The sequence below is a fragment of the Microtus oregoni genome, unplaced genomic scaffold (assembly GCF_018167655.1).
Source record: "Microtus oregoni isolate MIOR12 unplaced genomic scaffold, Mior012 000019F_ref0000042, whole genome shotgun sequence".
Classification (NCBI taxonomy): Eukaryota; Metazoa; Chordata; class Mammalia; order Rodentia; family Cricetidae; genus Microtus; species Microtus oregoni.
The window spans coordinates 3753029-3773660 of NW_024543078.1; the positions used below are offsets into that span (position 1 = coordinate 3753029).

The 20632-nt window shown below is 56.4% G+C and overlaps 1 protein-coding gene across 2 annotated transcripts; it reads right to left on the reverse strand.

The window, feature by feature from the left end:
* Positions 1 to 718: 718 nt before the first annotated feature.
* Rexo1 (RNA exonuclease 1 homolog) lies at positions 719 to 19842 on the reverse strand. Of its 2 annotated transcripts, none has more exons than XM_041669258.1 (16): positions 19524 to 19842; positions 8198 to 9918; positions 7347 to 7448; positions 6626 to 6839; positions 5194 to 5357; positions 4784 to 4915; positions 4370 to 4493; positions 3666 to 3779; positions 3355 to 3516; positions 3110 to 3223; positions 2768 to 2841; positions 2423 to 2533; positions 1990 to 2105; positions 1768 to 1906; positions 1569 to 1689; positions 719 to 1489 (listed from the first exon to the last, which is right to left on the reverse strand). In XM_041669258.1, exons 1-16 carry the CDS (start codon positions 19669 to 19671, stop codon positions 1401 to 1403), a joined length of 3645 nt encoding a protein of 1214 aa, XP_041525192.1. In that variant the 5' UTR covers positions 19672 to 19842; the 3' UTR covers positions 719 to 1400. The 2 variants fall into 2 exon arrangements, with proteins under 2 accessions (XP_041525192.1, XP_041525193.1); XM_041669259.1 differs by having other exon boundaries at positions 3355 to 3492; positions 19524 to 19836.
* Positions 19843 to 20632: the final 790 nt, after the last annotated feature.

The following is a 20632-nucleotide window of genomic DNA, read 5'->3' on the forward strand; positions in this document are numbered from 1 at the left end:
ACCAAAGCACCCAGGGCAGACACTTGGACTTCTGTGAATACGTCGGCACCATTTATTTTTTTAAAAAAACTTGTTTATAGAAGGTAAAAGGGGACAAATTGGTCAAAAGAACCCCTGAGGGTAGATTGCCCAGCTTAACCAAAAAAGCTCCCATGGGTCCTGCAGTTCCCTGTCCACCAAATAGACCCGCCCCCCCCCTCCCAGGCTGCTGCTGCCATGAGCCGGAGCCCCCACAGGTGACTTGCACAGCATTTGGACTAGGCTCAAACAAGGCTCTGACCATCACAGTGGGGTGTCCCTGCTTGGCTTTAACTGCAGCCAAACCAGGGCCTGCTCACTCCAGATCTCACTGTGCTGCAGACAACTGCCAAGAGGAGGTCAACCAACCGAGGTCGTGTGGAAAATTTATTGTTTTCTGGTCTTAGAAACCAGAAAACCTTGATGGCTATAGGCCCCTTCTCAGGTGGCAGGGGTCCCTGGTCTCAACCCTGGACATTGTCTGAGTAGCTGGGTTTATACCAAGAAAAGAGGCATGGACCACACACCACCAGCCTGCACCAGGGACACTCAGGAGAGGGCTGTCTCACAAAGGTCCCCAGAACAGGATGGCAAGGGCCCTCTTGAGCAAGGGAATAAATTGTTTTGTCAACCCTGGCCAATAGGACAGGGGCCACAAGAAGGTGTCCTGCCTGGCCAAAGCACCACACATATGAAATCTAAACTTCATATAAACATTTATTCTGTTCCTACCCATGGAGAGGCAGCAGCTCCCCCCCCCCAAAGACGGCCTTGGGGCTGGCTTGGCTCTGAGGCTGGAGAGCTCTGGTGGGTTGTGGTGAGTTCTAGAAGCCACCCCACAAGGCAGGGCAGACATCCAGGCCCATGGGACTGACTGTGTGGGGTTCGGCCCCTGGATCCCAATGGCACCAGGGCTGAACTCCTCTACTGAGGAGTTGTGCAGGTCAGCAGGTTTAAATTAAAAATTAATAAAAATAACAGTATAAAGTAAAAAAAGACAACCCCTGTCTCAAACCACGAGGGCTTGTCCTGTCGCCTGTGTTATATACAAAGGAGGGAGGGCCACTGCCTCGAGCAGCAGGAGAGGTGGGGGCTGACTGGGCACGGGGGCCAGGCCAGCTCTATCCTGGGCAGCTGCAGGCTCAAGGACAGAAGTGGGGGGGTGGGTGACACGTGGGACTGTGTAGGGCTCAGGGCCGCTCGGTCTCAGCCCCAGCTCAGGGCCACTGCAGACCTGGAGCCTGAGCTTGGAAGCGCATGGTCAGCTGTCATGTTTTATTACACAGTTTGAAAAGAGGCCATGGGGCATAGGGGCTGAGGGCAGCCAGGGTCGTAGGAAGGGAGGGGCAAGGTAGTGGCGGCGGCGGGTAGGGGGTAGGGAGTCATCGCTTGGTCTTGGCGTCTTCTCGGATCTTCCAGATGACAAGGTGCATGCAGGCGCTGGCATCCTCGCTGGAGCTGTGCCCATCCACTGCAGGGCAGACATGTCAAGCACAGTCCTGACTTTCTGTATGTTTCCCCAGCCCCCACCCTGGACCCAGACTCCGCACCATTGTCTTGGATGATCTGTCTGAGGTAGTCGGCCATGAGGTTCCGCAGGGAGCGCTTGTAGGGCAGGCCCAGGCGGTGTGGGAACAACACTGACGTGTCCACCACCGTGCCATGGATCACCTACAGGGAGGAGGGTGGATAATGGACAGGACCCGGTAGGCATGGCCTCCCATCCTTAGCCACAGAAGGCACAGATACCTTGAGGGCCAGCAGGTCACTCTCCAGGCTGTGTCCGATGAGGATGGTGTCAGCACTGAACATGCTCAGCAGGACGGCCTGCACATCCCGCAGTGTGATACTCGTGTCTACAAGGTCGGCCTCCGTCACCCCTGAGAACCTGCAGAGGGCCGGATGTGAGAGGGGCGTTGGGCCGGGCAGGACAGAAGTGAGGCTGAGGCCCTGCGGGGGGCCAGGACACACCTGGTGTTGTAGTCAACAACTTCGTTGTCGGGCTTGACAAAGGTGTCGTACACGACCTGCATGTCTGTGTCCACGACTGTGACGCGGGTCAGCTCCAGGCCGTATGTAGTGTAGGACTGCGGGCATGAGACGGACACCAATGCAGTCGGCTGCCCGGCTCACCTCTCCCCGCTGTGGCTAGCCATAGCGGCTGCTCAGACCCCGGATGACACCAGGAGGGCAATGCAGCAGAGAGAGGCGTGGGCTAGAGACTCAGAGAAGCCTTCTCAAGTGGGCTGAGAAGACTGCCCCGCCCCAGGCCACTAGCCTGATAGTGCAAGACAGCCATTGAGATAGGACATCGGTGACAGCTCTTGGCCGGCTTCCCTTCCTCACCTTCCCAGAGTGGATCCAGCCACACACAGCACCCAGGTTCCTGAGACCCCAAACTCACCATCTCACAGTCGAGGGCGAAGACCCCTGCATGGGAATCTTCTGGTAGCTCCTTCTGGAAGGTGCGCACAAAGCCCTCCAGGTTCTCCTTCCGGCCGTCCTGCACGTGTTGCTGGGGAACAGGGGAGTGAGCAGCAGGGCCGGCACAGGCCACAAGTGATGCTTGGGGACTTCCCTGCCCTGGCTAGGCCTGGGACCAGGTGCCTGTGGAGGCGGGTGGGCCCAGTGTACTCCTCACTGGAAGGGCTGAGTGGGGCCACATAACAAGCCTGTACATAGCGCTCAGATGTGTCCCTCAACCCCAGTGCAGAAGCTAAGAGCAGGGCGTGGCCACAGCAGGCCTTACCTTGGCGACCTGACAGCCCACAGAGCCAACCGCAGCGGAGCAACACATATACTGGGTCTCCCAGCCCCCAGCCACTGGGGAGAGAGAGCAATGGTGTTCAGGGCACCGGGCAGGGAGCCTTGCGCACCCAGTCAGGGAGCAGGATCCAGGGAAGGCACCTGGCCAACAATGTCTCAAGCTGCTGCAGGCTTGGGGAAGGTCCCCCTTGGAGCCAAGCAGAGCTGCTCTGGAGGAAAATCTAGATCACAGAAGGCCAGGGCCTTCCCATGGAAGTGGGAAGCGGGGTGGGGTAGCCAGGAGGGTGTAGGCAGGGCTGTCTGTGGCCCAGTGGCCCAGCCTCACCTCGGTTCCGCCGCAGCCGCCCCCAGTGGTAGTGACACTCCTCACTGCGCACACAGCGGCCCGAGGAGGACACAAGGTACTCGGTGCCACAGCGACAGCAAATTCTGCAGGAGGCTGGGGGTGAGGACAGATGGACAGAGAGCACATGAGCGAGAGGCTGGCACCCAGCACCCCTGATGCCCCAACTCGGCGGGCAGCTCCCCACTCAGTGTTCCTGGCTGAGGGCCCAACAGGAGGAGACTCACGGTCTTTGGGCTTCTTCTCCTCAGCTGTGAAGATGACGGCGCCCCCTGGGCGCTCTGGGTGGGGGAAAGGATAGCCATTCTCCTTGAGCTGCTCCTGGGTGAGCAGGTATTCCCTGAGACGGCTGTACAGGGCATTCCCTGTGGGGACACTGGGTGTCGGTGCTGCAGGGGATAGGGGACATGCGCACACACATTCATACACACTGCTGCACTGGGCAGTCCCTACTGCAGAGGAGGGGGGACAAGATATGGAAGAGGGCAGGGTCAGGACGCACAGAGGGAGGTGTGGGTCAGCAGAGGTGCCAACTCACCTTTCAGATCCTCCACCCGGGGGCTGCTGGGACGGCTCAGTGAGAAGCTGGTCTTGGCTGCCAATTTGCCCCCCAGCACCACCTCATGGGACACAACCCTGCGGCCACTGGCTTCTAGAAGGAAGTGCAGAGAAGGCAGGGATGGGTGAGCCAGCTGCACTCAGCCCTCAGTCACCTCACTGCTGTCTCCTAGCCAGCACCCATCACATATACACTACCTTCTCCTGCCTACAGAGTCCCCGCTGGGAAGGGAAGGCAGGACAAGTCACCCCAGGACTGAGCAGTTCCCCAATCCATGCTCCGGGTGGACAGGACGGGCCCACTGTTCCTAACGGAAGGTGTGAGGCAGGGGCATGCTGCAGTAACTCAGGAAGATAACTAATGAATCGGCTTTGAGCTGTCACTGCCTCCAAAGGCCACCCAGACCCTTCCAGTGGGTAGGGGAGAAGTTAGCAGAGGCTAGGGTCTGTACAGGCAAGCGAGATCACTGTGGTGTGCCTTACGTGGCCTCTCAAGGGACAGAATGAAACATCTTAACCCTGTCTCCCAGCAAAGGCAGTGCTCAAGCACTCCCTGTGAAGAGGCCGCCCACACCATTAGCAGAGGCCCTCGGTGGGAGGGAGGGAGGGGCAGAGGGAACCGCAGGCGGCAGCCTCCATGTGAGGTACTGGGGACAATCCCCTCCCTGCAGAGCTGCCACTCACTGCTGAGGCTGGGCACGGTGTTGGGGACCAAGCCCCGCAGCTTTTTGAGGGTGTTCACAGCCACGTTCAGGTATATGTTCTTGCTGGGACTGCGCTCGTAGGCCACCTTTTCCTCATTCAGTGCCTGCGGAGGACACAGTGGCACCAGGAGCATGAGCAGAAGGTCAGCTCAACTGGGGTGAGAGCAGGGGCTGCAGGGCCAGGGTGCGCCCCACACAAGTCTCTGCCGTGGACTCAGGGCACACTGGCTAGGAAGAACCTGCCGCCCACGAGGAAGTAGTACAGGCAGTCAGTCTGGACCGAGATGCCTGGATGAGAGCCAGGGAGACAAACAGGCCTTCCTGGCTCCAGCTCAAGGCCACAGTGCCCAGGGCCCCATTCCGCCTGCTAAGGGACGTTCACTCCAGGGCCCACCTTCTCAATGGCCTCCTGGTTGGACGAGCAGAACTTGAGGCACTCCTCGATGAACAGGTTGAGATAGCGCTGGCGGACCACAGTGGGGACCTTGCCGCCAAATTCTTTTGGGATAATGGGCTTCTTTAGACTCTGGAGGAAAGAGACCCAGGGAGGGCGTCAGGGTGGGAGTGGGGTTAGGACACAGAGCTTCTACATAGGAAAGGGTTGTCTATAGCACGAGGCCAGCATGAACTCTAGAGGACAAGGCTGGGGGATTGCAGTTTGCATGAACTCTGGCTCACCCTCCCTACTAGGAAACAATACACTGTAAGGCCGACACGGAACCCTACTTGGTATGAGCCAAGAATAGCCCTTGGCCCCTCAGAGTCCCGCAGTGAGGTCGGGAGGCACCAGCTGGTGCATGGTACCTGGAGTGACGGGCTGTGGGCGATGCGCTTAGGGGTGACGGTGGTGGTAGTCTTGGATGCCATCCCTGACAACGTGCGTGTCTTCAGTGGCTGGCTGCCAGGCTCAGGACCGTGGGACACCTGGCTGCTGCTGGTAGGTAGCGCCCTCTTGGCACCTGTCGGGGCTGGTGGGGGACAGGGGACATGAGTACAGGAGGACAGCAGGCCCATGACGGAGCTGCGGAGCACCAGGAAGCTGCGGTCGTTGAGTGTGAGCAGGATGCGCATCTCGCAGCGCAGCGGGGGCCGGGGCACCGGGCTTGGGGTGCGGAAGGACATGGGACTCTAGCTGCTCTAGAGCAAGTCCATGGAGGTAGGGAAGGGCAACACGGCTGTGGAGGCCGGCTCAGGCAATGCCACGGTCGGGGCAGTCTGGCGAATGGCGTGGCGTGGCTGGGGCCTCTGCCGCATGTTCCAGTCCCCAACTCTGAGGCATTGACGTCTGAGGGGTAACCCTGGCTCCTAGGCACAGGACCAGAGGGCCTGGGATGCCCTGACCTGTTCATTGTGACAGGTTACCTGCCTGTCCCTGTAATGAGGTCACAAACCATACACAGTCTCCGCCCTGGCCCGGGGTGGTCAGGGATGCCCCCTAATTGTCCATGCAAGGGGTGTAGGGTGCCTGACCATCAGAATCCCTGTCCCCTAGTCAGGATCGTCTCTGGATAGGGCTCGGGGGCAAGACCAGGCTGCCTCTGCTCTCCTCTCTGGAACAAGCCCAAGGCTGTACTTGCCAACCACAAAGGGGCCCCCTAAGAAGGAGGGGTTCCCGGGGAGGAGGGCGCACCTACAGGGGTGATGCCCAACCCTGTGCACAAGCTATAGTGGGAGCACTGAAGCAGATCAAGGTGCGCGCCTGGAGGACAAGGAGAGTCACAGAACCAGAGCAGCCCCTAACAAGCTGTGCTGTGGCTGGGCCAGGACATGAACAAGAACAGAGAATTCCGGGTGCTGTAGCCCTGGGGAAGGAAGGGGAGGCCCAGGCCAGGCAGCTCTTCCTGACTGGTCACAGGTGCACATAGTGACTAGTGAGACTTGGTCTGTCCTGACGGCAAGACCCTCCCTCGGAGCCGGAAGACGATGGTGACACCTCACTGTCCCTCCTGGATTGGGACCACCACTCGGCACAGACAGGACTACCCCACACCTGACCTTCAGAGTTGCTGCCCACTCCACGTAGGCCCAGGCAAGTCCCACCAACCACTGGCTCCAGTGTCCCAGGGGACTGGATCTGGGAGGAAGCAAGGAGGCTGCCATTCTATCCCTACTCCACAGTAAGTCACCAAGGTCCCAGGAGGGCAGTGCGCAAGTCTATCAGGAACTTCTCAGGGTGCTGCCTCCTGTACCTCAGATGCTGGGGTTGGGAATATAAGAGGGTGGGGCCAAGACTTACCAGTGGCTAGGCGGGGGTTGGGTATGTGAGCGATCCTCCTCTTTTCCCCAGGGGCCGAGATATGCACAGTGGAGAGCCTGTCTGTCGGTTTCGGGGCACCCTGCAGCCAGCTAGCGGAGTCCCTCTGTGCCTGCTGTGCTCGCCGGTAGCACACCTCCTGAGCAGTGGGGGGCCGTGCTGGGGGAGCCACAGGAACCCTCTTTGAGGCCTCTGTCTGAAAGAACACAGGTCCTGGAGCCCAGCTCTGAGTCCAGAGCACTCAAGGCAGGCTGAATGAGGAACAAGTCCCAGGGTGGGGAGGACGCCCCCCCACCCCAGCCTCCCTTGGCTTCTGCCCAGCAGTGCAGGGCAGCGGTGGGGCCTGTGAGCTGTCGGTGCCATCTCCTTAGACGAACCCTTCCTTGTTTGCACCTGGGACCCTGCCCCACCTCCTAGGGAGGCTCTAAGAGTCCTGAGCTTGTCACCACAGCCCTGAGCAGGCTTCTCTCTCCTGGGTCCTCGTTGCCTTCCGGCCACAGCTGAGGCAGCCTGGCCTCACCCCACACTTCTCCCTACACTGTCCCCATGACCAAGTGAGGGACAACAGGGCAGACAGTGGTCAGGACATGTTTCTCTACAGGACACCAGCTTACCAAAGGCCAGCAGCAGGGGGCCTGGGATCTAGACTGGGGTGGCAGACCTCCCTCCAGCTGCCCGCCCTTATCCCAAATCTGGGTCTTACCTCCTTGCCTTGCTTGCAGAGATGTGAGACCCTCCTCTTCTGCCCCGGGAACAAAGTAGTCAGGCCGGCATGCTCCTTCTCCGAGGCTGCCTCCTTGGGGGTCTGAAAACATACACGCACTCCTCACTCTGGGTGCCTCCGTGGGTCACACTCCTGCCTTTCCACCCAGCCTCATGTCACCACCAGATCTCAGGCCCAAGGCCCACACAGCACCTGTCTCACAGGCTAGGACAGCAATTCTGTGAACAGGAGGACAAGTGGGCATGGCCCCTGCTGCTGCCCCACACCCAGCCCAGGATGATGGCTCAGATATGAAGTGCCAGTCAATAGGCCTGGTGCTGGAGGGAACTGACCAAGTCCATCTTTGTCTGCTCAGGGTGAGCACCCCCTGGTGGCCAACATAGGGACATAGGAAGAAGGACACCCAGATGGATCAAGGTTGGCCTGAGCAGGCAAGCCAGGGAAAAGGGGAGAGAAGCGGGACAGAGGCCAGAAAAGGAGTAAGAGTTGGGGGGGTGGGGTAAGAAAAGCCAAGGAGCTGGGGACAGGAAGTGTGAGGCAGGCTTGGGGCGGGAGGGCCCGGTACCCCTTTGCCGGTCAGTCTGAACGGTCAGTCGGACGCTGCCATGGGAAGCCGGCTGGGTGGGTAGAAAGCCAGCATCCTCGTTCTGGGCAGGGTGCAGGGGGGCAGCAGGCGGCCACCGAGAGTTCCTGAATTTTGGATGGAGTTAAGAGGCCGGCGCTGAAGGAATGGCTTCCGCCTGGGTTGCAGAGGCTGGAGATGGCTGGAGCTGGCTAAAGGAGGGAGTGTCCCCTCGCAGGGCCCTCGCCTGCAGGGCCAGCGCCCTCACCTGCCGGGCCAGCCGGCCCTTGTCCTCTGCCTTCACACTGGTGGACTCATTGAAGATCCGCAGGCACTCCTCCATGGGGTCCGCATCGAAGTCCACCTCCTTCTCCAGGGCCGAGTAGTCCACATCCTCCTCTGCACACTGGCTGGCGCTCGAGGAGGAGGAGGAGGACAATGGGGAGGGAGGTACGGGGGATGTGGGTGGCACGGCCTTGAGACGCTTGCGCACCTGCGTCTCCCCCAGGCCCAGGCTGGAGTCAGAGTCTGAATCTGAGTCTGAGCTGAGGTTGGGCAGGGTGGGGGGCCAGACCCGGAGTGCCCTGGCCCCCAGGCCCGAGTCCTCTTCCTCCTCACTCTCATCCCCAAACAATTCAGCGTGGCTCAGGGCCCGTTTCTTGAGCTTAGGGGTGCTCTGGGAGGCACTCTCATCCAGGGAGCGGGTCTTGCGGTCCATTAACTTCCCCGATGATGACTTCCTAGCGCTGCCACCTTTACAGGCCAGTGGCGGGTGAGGACCAGGCCCAGAGTCTTGGGGCTGTGGCCCTCCACTGGAGGAGCGACCTGGTCCCCCTTTTCCTGAGCTGGCACCAGTGGTGGTGTTGGATGGCTTTTTCTTGGTCCCTTCAGAGCCCTGGGTCTTGCCCCGAGGGCTGCCAGCTTGTGATTTCTTCTTGTCTGCACACAGCTTCTCCTTCTCCCGGAGCCGTCTTGGGTCCTTGTCTTTTTTCTTGTTTTTTTTGCGGGCTTTGTCCTTGTGGCTGAGGCTGGCCAGTATCCCACTTTTCTTCTTCTTGGCTTTACCATCCTTGGGGACCCCAACTTCTTGAGATGCCCTGGCTGGGGAGCCAAGCTTGGCCAAGGCCACTGTGTCTGCTGCTTTGGGAGGCTGCCCAAGGTCTTCCACGTCATACTGTACCGCCATCTCCTTGGTGCCCCGCAAACTGCCCTCCTCGGAGGCACGTTTCCCAGGTGCCTTGCTTTCAGAGTCAGCTTCAGCCTTGGGGCTGCCCGCATCAGCCTTTGGTGGGCTGGCTACATCGTCTTCTGAGTCTGAGAACCTGGCCTCACAGCCACCAAAGGGGTCACAGGGCTTCTTAATGGCAGGTGTGTAGGGCTCAGCACCCCGGGAGCCTCGTGGTCGCTTGGTAGCTCTCTCATCCCTGGCACTGACCCTGCCAAGGTGCCGAGCTGAGTAGTTGGACAGTGGGTCATACTCCAGATCTGTGGATGGCTTTGAGCTGTCCACTACGTACTTGCTACCAGACACGGGTCGGCCACAGTGGCGCGACTGGCTCACAGCCTTGGGGATATACTCCAGGGCACTGGTGCCCCCTCCAGCTCTGCTCTGACCCCTCTCTGAAGGGGCCAGTGAGTACTTGTGACCTGGCTCAGCAGGGGCGGCCAGTGGGGTGGGCTGATAGCCTGAGTCTGGGCTCAGCAGGCCACCTGGTGTATAGGTGAGGGCCAGAGAGAAGGTGTCATCGTCATCCAGGCTCATGGCAGGGCTGCAGGGCACCAGGGTTGAAGACCCGGCGCCATGCCCCCGTGCTGTCTCCAGGAGCTCCTGGTAGCGCCTCTGCTCCAGCTCCACCTCGCCACGCACAGCCTCAATGGCCTGGTTGACCAGCTCCAGCTCCAGCATGCCATCACCTTGGCCCAGAGTGCCATTCTCCCTCTGTGCAGGAGGCTGAGGCAGCTCTGGGTTGTACGGGTCATAGCCAAGCCCTGGAACGGAAGAGAACACGGAATAACCACTGAGCAAGCCTGCCAGAGATGAGCAAGGTAAGAGAACCAGGTTTCCACAGCCTACTGCACAGCAGGCTTGGGCCCCCAGGACATCTCTACCATGACACCGTGATGCTGATGTGTTGGGAATCACCTGCCCTATGGCAGGACCTGTGCAGAAGATTACAGAAGGGTGCTGGTGCGCGTGAGTGTGTGCATGCGCATGTGGGGTGGGTCTGGGTCTTTGCGAGCAGAGCACTGCCAGGGATGTACAAGCTTCACCCCAGCACCACGCAGACCAGTCATGGTGGCTCACGCCCATCACCCTGCTCTAGTAAGGTACAGGCAGGAAGGAAGAGGGTCAGGAGTTAAAGACAAGCCTCGGCTACATAATTCAAAGCTAGCCTGGGTTGCATGAGATCCTAAGTCAGAAGGGGGTGCAGAGAAGCAAGGTTCCCAAGGACCTCTTGGCATGGCCTGGAGACCCCAAGGTGGACACACTACCCACAGGGCCTACCAGGAATTAACCCTACAGCTGAAGGCTCTTGCCGGCCTGCAGCCCTGCTCTCAGTCAAGTAGGTCTCACTTAGTTCAACTCAACCTCCTGGGGCGCCACCTCCCCAGTGCTGTGGTCACAAGTGCACCCCACTGTGACCAGCTTTTCTGGAGTGGCCACCCTTCACTGAGCCCCTCATGCATTTTACACCTTTGCAGAGGACTTGAAGGGCTGGAGACGGCAGAGTAAGGACTCCACCGCACTGCAGACGGATCTAGCTGACACCCTAGCCCCACAGCAGGACACCTCTGGCCTCCGTGGGGGCCTGACTCACACAGCCTACACACACACTCACATATGAAAAGTAAAAACCGAGGGCTGGAGAGATGGCTCAGCGGTTAAGAACACTGACTGTTCTTCCAGAGGTCCTGAGTTCAATTCCCAGCAACCACATGGTGGCTCACAACCATCTGTAATGAGATCTGGTGCCCTCTTCTGGCTTGCAGGCACACATGGAAGGAATGCTGTACACATAATAAATAAATAAATAAATAAATAAATAAATAAATAAATATTAAAAAAAAAAGAAAAGTAAAAACCATTTTTAAGCCTTAATAAAGCAACTATGTAGTCCCACCAGTAAAAGCAAGAATTGTACGACCCAACTATGAATATCTGGAAGAGGTGGGGCCCAGATACATTATTGCTATCCTCTCTCCAAGCACTGCCCCCAAGTGAGCTGCAGAGTCAGGGAGGGTAGGTTGTTACAAACCAGTTGGCCTTCTCAAGAGCCCATACAGTCCTGCAGAACGGTCACACATTCAGACATGCGCAGTTCACGAGGTGACCCCATGGCAGTTCCCTGTGGCTGTCTCCAACTGACATCCTGTCCTGTCCCCAGAGCCTGTGGCTGATGACCCTGAGCTGGGAACCATTCCTCATCAGCAGGGGCCATGTGCCTCCACAAGGTGGTCTCAGGGGAGGTGCGACTGGGAATCATGAGGGGACACGGCAGGGGACTTCACATCTGCAACTTGAAGGACAAAAGATGGGGTGCTCACTCTAAGCCCCTGCTGCCTAGAAAAGCAAGGGTTTGGGGACAAGAACCCAGCACACACTGGGACCCAGCCAGAGCCCACTGGCCTTGGAAGGGACTGGGGAAAACCAGGAAACAGGTGAGTTGCCTTCTCACTAGTCCTTAGTTATCTGAGGTGGGATCTCACAGTGGTGTAGCCCTAGCTGGCCTGAATATGCAGCTGAGGATGACCTTGAACTTCCGGTCCTCCTGCCTTCACCTCCTGGGTGCTGGAGCGGTGCGAGGCTTTCTTACTTTCTTAGAAAGTAACATTGCAATGATTAGAGGTAGCGGGCCAGCAGCAGGAGGCTGAGGAAGGAGGATCAGAAGTTCAAGGACAGCTTAGGCCAGCAAGGCCCCATCTCAAAACAAAAAGATTAAAGTGGGTTGGGGGTTCAGTAGCAAAGAGCCTGCATAGCATGTCCTGAGCCCCTGGGAAAGGGGAGGAAGGGGGGGATGAGGAGAAAGGGGTGGGGATAAACTACAAACTAAACCATTCAGCCAGGGCTAAAATGAATGTTATGCCCAGGGCCTCCTGCAAGCAATGCCCTACTTAAGCCCAGTGAGAGTGGGCAGGGAAGACACCCGGATGAGGGATACTCTGCCTGGCTTTGTTATTTGGAGAATGGCTTCTTATTTTGCAAGTAGAGGTCAGAGGACAGCTTGAGTCCGTCCTCTCCCTCCACCAAGTGGGCTCCAGGGCTTCAATTGGCTTAGTGGCAAGTGCTGAGACATCCAATGTTCATCGCATGGGCTGTGAGAAGACCCGCCCTACACTTGGGGACACCATTGCATGGGCTGTGAGAAGACCCGCCCTACACTTGGGGACACCATTGCATGGGCTGTGAGAAGACCCGCCCTATACTTGGGGACACCATTGCATGGGCTGGGGCCCCAAACTGCCCCCATGCCTGTGTGCTATGGTGGACCACAGCTCCAGCTGTGAGCCAGAATAACCCTCCTAAGCTGCCGCCGCCAAGTGTTTTGTCACACACATCACTAATACAGATGTTGACCCCAGGAGTAATCACACCTGTTATCCCAGTTGAGGCAGGGCAGGAGGATCACACCACCCTAGGCTTCATAAAATCTACAGTGACAAAGGAGGAGCCTTCTGTGTAAATGTGGTGTACTTGGTGATCTCTGGAGAGTGGGCTGGGCTCTTGGAAATTCCCCACCTGCAGAGGAGGGTCTTGAAGTCCTAGGCGGGGGTCGGATTCACACACCACCTACACTCCCCACCTGACAGACCGCTCGACAGGGAACTGGGTCCTCAGGCTGGAACAGGACGCCTGGAGCAAGTTCAGACTGTCTGTGGGAGGAGAGACACAAAGAGGCGGAGCCAAGCAGCATTCTCCTGGGTGACCGTCAGGCCACACCATGGGCAGCAGAGTCTCACTGGGCCTCTCCTGCTAACAGGAAGTCAGCCCCCAGCCAGCACCTGGGGGTCTCCACTCAAGGCCAAAGGACTGCTAAAGCTAAGGGACTGCTTAGCGTCCAGTCCAGCCCTGAGGTGATAAGAGCGTCCAGCCCTGCAGCGGAGGACAGTCCATATACATCTTAGGGAGGAGAGGCATTATGGCCAGTGCTGGGTGCTAAGTCCACTCTGGGCTGTTTCAGATGGATTTGGATTCTGACTGGCACAGTTCTGAATAGCAGCTCCACACTGCCCAAGGCCCCCATTGAGGACTGTGAGCCATCTTTCTGGGCCTTCCCACATACATTCCAGGCACCTACATTCCCCTGCACTCAACACCACTGGATGGATGAGGTCACTCAAGCAGGGTCAAGCTCCAAGGCTACCTTGGACTCAAGCACAGAGACCACACACATTGCAGCAGGACACCAGAAAAAAGCTAAGGGAAGCTGCACACAAGTATGAGTCTGGCCAAAGAGGGTGACACCAGGCGTGCCCCTCAGCCTCAGATGGGTGCACAAGTCTTATCCTAGGCAGTCACCTTTAAGGAATGGGCCCAGGATCCCTGTGCCCCCAGGTCACCCTCTAGAACCTTCTCATGACTCTACAAGGTCAGTCCTTTAGGGTGATGGCTTTCAGGCAGGCAGGTGTGGTCACTCAGTGGGGTACAAGGAGACAGCTGCCTTGAATTCCTAGGATGCTGGGCTCTCTGAGGCAGGGACAGGTCTGAGCCACTGTCTCCCCCCCCACCCCCACACACACACTAGAGCTCAGAGGAGCTGATAAGCAGGCTAACATCACCCTGGGCAAGGTTAGATAGAGGTGGCCTTCCTTTCCCTGTAAAGTACTTTCCAGTACAAGGAAGAAAATTCTCGATTCTCAGCTACTCTTTCCCAGAAGCAGACAGGGCCAGTATGCAGGCCTGCCTGTCCTCTTCCCACAGAGTCCCATAGGTATAAACTGAGTCCAGAATAGCCAGAAAGACCTTCAGAAAACCTCGGGGTACACGTGCCCAGACCACTACCACCCCAAAGTCTCTGGCAAAGAGAAGCAGGGCCGGAGAACACCCCCAGGCTGCTGTGGGGCAGAAGTCCATTCTTGGGGGGGGGGGGGCTGCTTCCAGAAAACACTGGCGCACTATAGGTCCCAGGGACAAGTCACCCTCAAGGGATGGAGTGTGCCCTAATTCTCTCCCATGAGTCTCCTGACACCACAGGCCCTGTTTAAGGCTTGGCATGGAAGAAGTCCCCTGCAGAGGCCATACTTCCAGGCCTCTGCCAGACTAGCCTCCCCCTTGCAGGCCTACCAATTCCAGACAGACTCAATCCAATGCCCCTGCCTCTGTGAGAGGGTGTCCTCAAGAGAGGATGTCAGTGCTACTAGTTCTACTCACTAGCAGTCCCTTGTGTAAATGGCACCGGGACAGACAGGCCACAGAACCAGGTCAAAGGGGCCAGCTGAACGACGGCCTCAGAGAGCAGCAGTGTCCAGCTGAACTCGCAGGGAACAAAGTGGTCATGAACAGAGAGGAGCCACGGCCAGAGGCAGATGTAGGACAGATGCAGGACGGGTGGCTTGGGGACTCTTCTACACTCATCAGGCACCCACAAAAAGCACTCTAAAGACAGCACTGGTTGGGGCTAGAGAGACGGCTCAGCAGTTAAGAGCATTGCCTGCTCTTCCAGAGGTCCTGAGGTCAATGTGATAAGACCTGGCCCCTCATCTGATATATAGGCGCACATGCAGGGGAATACTGTATACATCATAAATACATAAATCTTTAAAACAAGACAGCACCGGGCACATGTGCCAGCTGAGCAGCAGGAGGAAGCATCCTGTCTTGCTTTTACAACAGCCTTCTGCCCTCCAAGCCACCTTCCCCTGCAACGCTGGACCAGTGGAGCCAGCTGCCCAGCACCAGCAGGTGGCCGTGAAGGGCAGGACTGTGCCTGGAAGAGGCAGACGGGAAGGTAGTCACCGTGCAACCGGAGTAGGATGGCGCTACTGTATTTCAGAAGACAGCTGGGGAGTGACGTCTCACCTTCTAACGCACAGGTGTACCCACACACCCACAGTGCCAACTATCCCTGACTGGACCTTTTGGGAGGCACAGCTGGCTAGATGCTGTGGCCTGGGGCACCCTCTGCTGGCATTTCCCGGCAAAATGGATCTTCCCCTAGGAAAACCGTTTGTCAGTTACTCTAGACCTTAGCCAAAGTTGGTTGCTTCAACATTGCAAATGAGACTTTGTGTGATCGCCCAAGTAGCCAGTTATCTCTGTGCATTTTGGAAGCTGCTTGACTGCACTTTCTGCCTACTCAAGTAATATAATCTCCCTTCTCAGGCCTTCGATGGGGTTGAAGAGTAGATAGTCATAGTTACCGTCAAGCAATTTCCCATACAAGACTTAAGACTCCTTAGGATAGAATGTTTATTAAAACATTTAGCATTTGTTCCTTGTTTAATATTGTTTCTGCTGGTTGTGATCCTAATCTTACAGCTGGTGTCTGTTCCTAGTGTATGTGGTTTGTATGGGATTTGGAACTCTCCTGTGTGTTCTGTTTGGTTTTTCTGAGGCGGGGTTTCTCTGTGTTGCTCTGGAGCCAGTCCTGGAACTAGCAATGGAGACCAGGTTGGCCCTGAACTCACATATGGTGAGTTCTGCCTCCCAAGGGCTGGGATTAAAGGCCTTGGAATTCTCTTATTTAGAAAAAAGGGGGAGGTGATGGGGAACCTCTGTCAACCAGTGACCTTTAAGAGATTAGACCAGGTTAGAGCATGACCTTTTGGTACCCAGAGAAAACCACAGGCCTGCCCAGTGCTTGCTGTCTCTGATTCCTGCGTCACACACCTGAGGTTGGACTTCTCGTCCTGTTCTGTGAGTTTGCCCATTATAATAAGGGAAATCTAAGAAAAAGACCAGCGTCCTCACCAACAACAAGTGGAGCCACAGGGGGCCCTTGGCTCTGTGAGGCCACTGTACCAGTCCCTCTATGTATACCAGTCAGACCCAAACAGCCCCAAAACCCAAGCCATCATGAGTCCCCAGAAAAACCCAAGCCTGGCCCTGTCACTCAACTCCCCAGCTCTAACCTGCCTCACTGGTGTCCCTCAGCCTGTCTCCCCGGCATAGCACTCAACCATGCCTCAAAAGGCTAACCATGTCTCTCCAGCTGAGCTAAAGGCCAGCCCAGCAGGGCTGCAGGGCCAGTTGTCTCTGTGGCACCTTCACCTGCAGTTCTGAGCCGCTGGAGGCCAGCCACATGTGAGTTTGCTTTGCTGTGGGCACAAAGGCCATGGAGGGCTACTCGAGCGAGCCCAAAGGATGCCACCAAGGTTGAGGCATTTGGATCCTATCCTAGCCCAGAGTCATCCAGGCCCAGGCCTCCTCAGAGGGCTGCTGTGGTGCACCAAGGAGAGGACAACAGGTCACAAAGGTCCCCAGAGCAGGAAGGGCTGGGCTCTGTCTGGGTTAGAGACAGTAGAAAATGCCTGTCCTCAAAACTAAAGAGCAGGGTGTAAAGGACAGCGCCAGACCTCCAACACGACCCTCTGTGGCACAAGACAGCATGTGAAGAGCTGAGGACTAACACTCTGCTCAGAGATGGGGCTGACTGGGTACAGCTCGGCACACAATGGCCATGCAGGAAGCTCTGCCTTCCATCCTCACACAGCAAAAAGGAAGTAAACGTTAAAAGTCAGGATATCCCTAGACCAAAGGATGTGTCGCATGCTGACACAATGGCCCCTTGAGGTCCAGAACCTGCACCTTTAACCCCAGCACTAGGGGAGCAGAAGCAATCCAGGCCAGCCTGGTCTACATAGCCAGTTCCAGAACAGACAGGGCTACACAGTGAGGCCTGTGGCTGAGTAGTAAGGAGCACTGGCTGCTCTTTTGGAGGGCCTGAACTCTCAGCTCTCGTGTCTGGAGGCTGACAACCACCTGGAACTCCAGCTCTAGGGGATCCAATGCCTCCCTCTGGCCTCTGCAGAAACCCACCCAGGTGACAGACACGGAGACAAACAGGAACATACATACATACATATAAAAAGCAAACAAAAGAAACTGCATGCCACCTACACCAGACACTCAGTGGGCTAAGATATGCAGAGCTGTGTCCTTGCTCCTCCATGGCAGCTTCCCCAGTGCCTGGGTGGAGTACCCAGCTGAGGGCCAGATAAGGAACCTAACCACTAAGGATGAAGACCACTGCTTTAAGCCGGTGTATGCATAAAACTGGACTCAAAAACAACAGATTTGGCAGTTCATGCCTGGCATCCCAGTGCTCAGGAGGCAGAGACAGAAGGATCACAAGTTCAAGGTCAACCTGTTTCATAGAAACACACCAGCAGGGCTTAGAGAGATGGCTCACGGCTTGAGGATACCAGCTCCTCTTGCAGAGAACCCGAGTTGGATTCCTAGCACCCCACATAGCGGCTCACCACCACCCCTAACTCCAGTGCCAAGGGATCCAATGCTCTCTTCTGCCTCCTGGACACTGCACACATTTGGAACACATACATACATACATACATACATACATGTATACACACACACATACATGTTGTTTGGTTCTGGTTTCTAGAGACAGGGTTTCTTTGTGTAGCCCTGGCTGTCCTGGAACTCACTCTGTAGACCAGGCTGGCCTGGAACTCAGAGATCCACCTGTCTCTACTCCTGAGATTAAAGGTGTGTGCTACCATCAGACTTATTTTTGGGGGGATTGTTACAACACTTTCACTAATTTTTTTTTTTTTTTTTGAGACAGGGTTTCTTTGTAGCTTTGGAGCCTGTTCTGGAACTAGTTCTTTTTTTTTTTAATATTTATTTATTTATTATGTGTACAATATTCTGTCAGTGTGTATGCCTGCAGGCCAGAAGACCCCATTACAGATGGTTGTGAGCCACCATGTGGTTGCTGGGAATTGAACTCAGGACCTTTGGAAGAGCAGGCAATGCTCTTAACCTCTGAGCCATCTCTCCAGCCCCTGGAACTAGTTCTTGTAGCCCAGGCTGGCCTCCAACTCACAGAGATCCACCTGCCTCTGTCTCCCCAGTGCTAGGATTAAAGGTGTGCGCCACCACAGCCCGGCTTTAACACTTTCAAATAAATATTTACTTAAAGAAAAACAAACTGAGACAGACTGGTATCTGAAATCAATCTGGGAACTGGAGATGAAGCCAGTGCTGAGGCTCGCCTCTCACATGTGAGTGTGCGCCTGTCTCCAGGGCTGCAGCAACAAAGCAGCTGGGATGATGCACTTGTCATGTCAGCAGGGGGCATCCTTGGCTGCGCAGACTCTGAAGCCAGCCTACACTACATGAGACCTGCCTCAAATGTATAAATAAAACAAAGGAGAGGCCCTCTGAAGGGACAGAGGTCACCAGGGGTCTAAACAGAACTCTATTCAATAAGCCCTTCCTCCAGCCTTTTCCTCCTAATGTCTGCCCGTCTTTCTGTTTTAGAGATGGCCACATATGTAACTCAGGCCAACCTTGAACTCAAAGACATTCACTTGCCTCTGCCTCTCTGGTGCTGGGATAAAAGGTCACGATGCCTGGGTGCAGTGCCACTTTTTAAGTTTTTTGTATTTTTTATTAATTTCATGCATAAGAGTTTTGTCTGGATGTATGGATTTGCACCACACCTGGATGTATGGATTTGCGCAGAACCGGACTGCATCAGGTACTGGAACTGGAAGTTATATGGATGCTGGGAAGCCAATCCCGGGTCTCTGCAATAGTAGCAAGTGTGCTCCCCTACCCAACCCCACAGGATCTCACTATCTATGGTTTTTCTGGACCAAATCCTCATGTAGACCAGGCTGGCCTCGAACTCAAGAGGTCCACCTGGCTATGCCTCCTGAGTGCCGTGGGACTAAAGACGTGCCCCCGCCCACGCTCCCAGTCAAAACGGCAAATATGAGCCATCTCTTCAGTCCCACAATGTCATCCCAGAACTCGCTAGATTGAACTGAGGATCCTGGGTCCCAAGCTAGTCAGGCCTACTCAGTAAAAACAAACAAAACACTAACTAACAAAATCCTAATTTCTCCCACTGTTTTTTTCTAATACAGTACCTCCTCCACACTGCCTAATCCTCGAGGCCTTCAGAAGCGCCATCACGGCAGTCATTGCGACACGCTCCCCGACAAACTCAAAGTCTACACTCATCCAAGCCAAGAGGGTTTGTAGCTTGACAAACAGCAGGTGCCCCTAGGGCCTTGTGTTTCCAACTACTGGAGACGCCCGAGAAAAGTGTCGCGATCATAAACAAGATGTACCACAAGCGCATAGGGTTGGGTGTTCGGTGACAGGAGGGGAATGACATCCCGTTTCAAACAATGAGGACGGAATGAGGACCGGGGGAATCGCACCGACTGCACCAACGGACAAATGTAGGCTCGGACGCCTACACTGTCTCTCCCTCCGCCGAGTAGGCATTTACGTTTTACTCAGTGATCAGAGAGGCCTAGACACTTGCACAGCATCGCGACAGCGACTAGGGGAGGAGGAACAGCACTGTGAGGGTGTGCGACCAGGCTGCACAAGAGGAACATGCAGCACGGGCGCGCTGGCCAAGCTGCGGAACCGGGCGCAGTCGTGCGGGCTTTACCTGCTGCGGGAGACGCCGCGCCTCCGCTGCCGGGGCCCCGAGCTCCGCGGTGCCGGAAGTGGCAGTAGGGCCGCCGGCAAGGCCCCCCGGGAGCTCCTGCCCAGTATGGGCAATCTATGGAGCGGAAGAAGCCGGTAGAACGTAGCATGGTCCGTTCCTCAGAGGGGCCCCGGCCCGGAGCTACCCGGGACCCCGGGACCCCTCCTCACACTCGCTCCGGAGGCCGCCGCTCGCGCCTCTCGGACCCCGCCGCCGCCGCCATCTTGTTCCGAGGCCCCCAGAGGCCCCCGGGACGCTGTCGCTAGGGACGCCGGGAAAGACTGCCCGAAGTGCGCCTGCTTGCAATATCGGCTCCCTTGGAATAGTGGCCGACGCAGGTCTAGAACAAGCGAAGCTCTAAAGAAAGCTTAATTATCTGTTCCTGGTCCCTAAGAACCTTTCGGCACCCGACTTTCGCGGATACAGCCTCGTTATCTTGAACCTCAAGCCTCTGAGGAGCCTGGACTGTCCAGAGCGCGCCTGACTGAAAATGTCCCTCGGGTCCCCGGACTGTGCTTATTTTCATTTCGCTACATAATGACTTTGTGCGCCCCCTGGAGGACGAGGAGAGTGTTACGGTCTCTCCCACCCTCCCTCCCTCCCTCCCTCCCTCCCTCCCTCTCTCTCTCTCTCTCTCTCTCTCTCTCTCAGGATTTACTTTGTGTTCGTATGTATGTGCAAACATGATGCTCGCAGAAGACAGAAGACGGAGTCGAATCCCCTGGAATTGCAGCTACAGATAGTTGCCAACGACCATGTGAGTACTGGAAATAGAACCCAAGTCTTCTGCAAGAGCAGCAAGCAGCAAGTGCTCTTCATCACGGAGCCAACTCACTAGCCAGGGTCTTAGTGTTGAGAGACCCACGCCTGTCTGAGTTGACGCTCAAATATTCACCTAACCGTGAAACGGGACATTTCTTAATTTTGCAGAGCCTGGATACCACTGAGCCACTCCGGAAACTTTTTTTGATTGTTTTTTTGTTTCGTTTTATTTTTGTTGGGCGGGGGAGTGTTTTGAGGGGTGCAGGACTGTGTGCTCACATGCAGAGGCTAGGAAGGTATAGCTTTCC

What these genes read in the sequence shown, in the direction of transcription:
- Rexo1 (XM_041669258.1), bottom strand. Translation starts at nt 19,671, where the DNA reads ATGCTACGTTCTACCGGCTTCTTCCGCTCCATAGATTGCCCATACTGG. An exon ending in TCTGCAAGCAAGGCAAGGAG is followed by an intron (nt 6,840 to 7,346) that starts GTAAGACCCAGA and finishes GTGTTCTTTCAG; the next exon opens with ACAGAGGCCTCAAAGAGGGT. An exon ending in GCGGCTGCGGCGGAACCGAG is followed by an intron (nt 2,842 to 3,109) that starts GTGAGGCTGGGC and finishes CTCTCTCCCCAG; the next exon opens with TGGCTGGGGGCTGGGAGACC.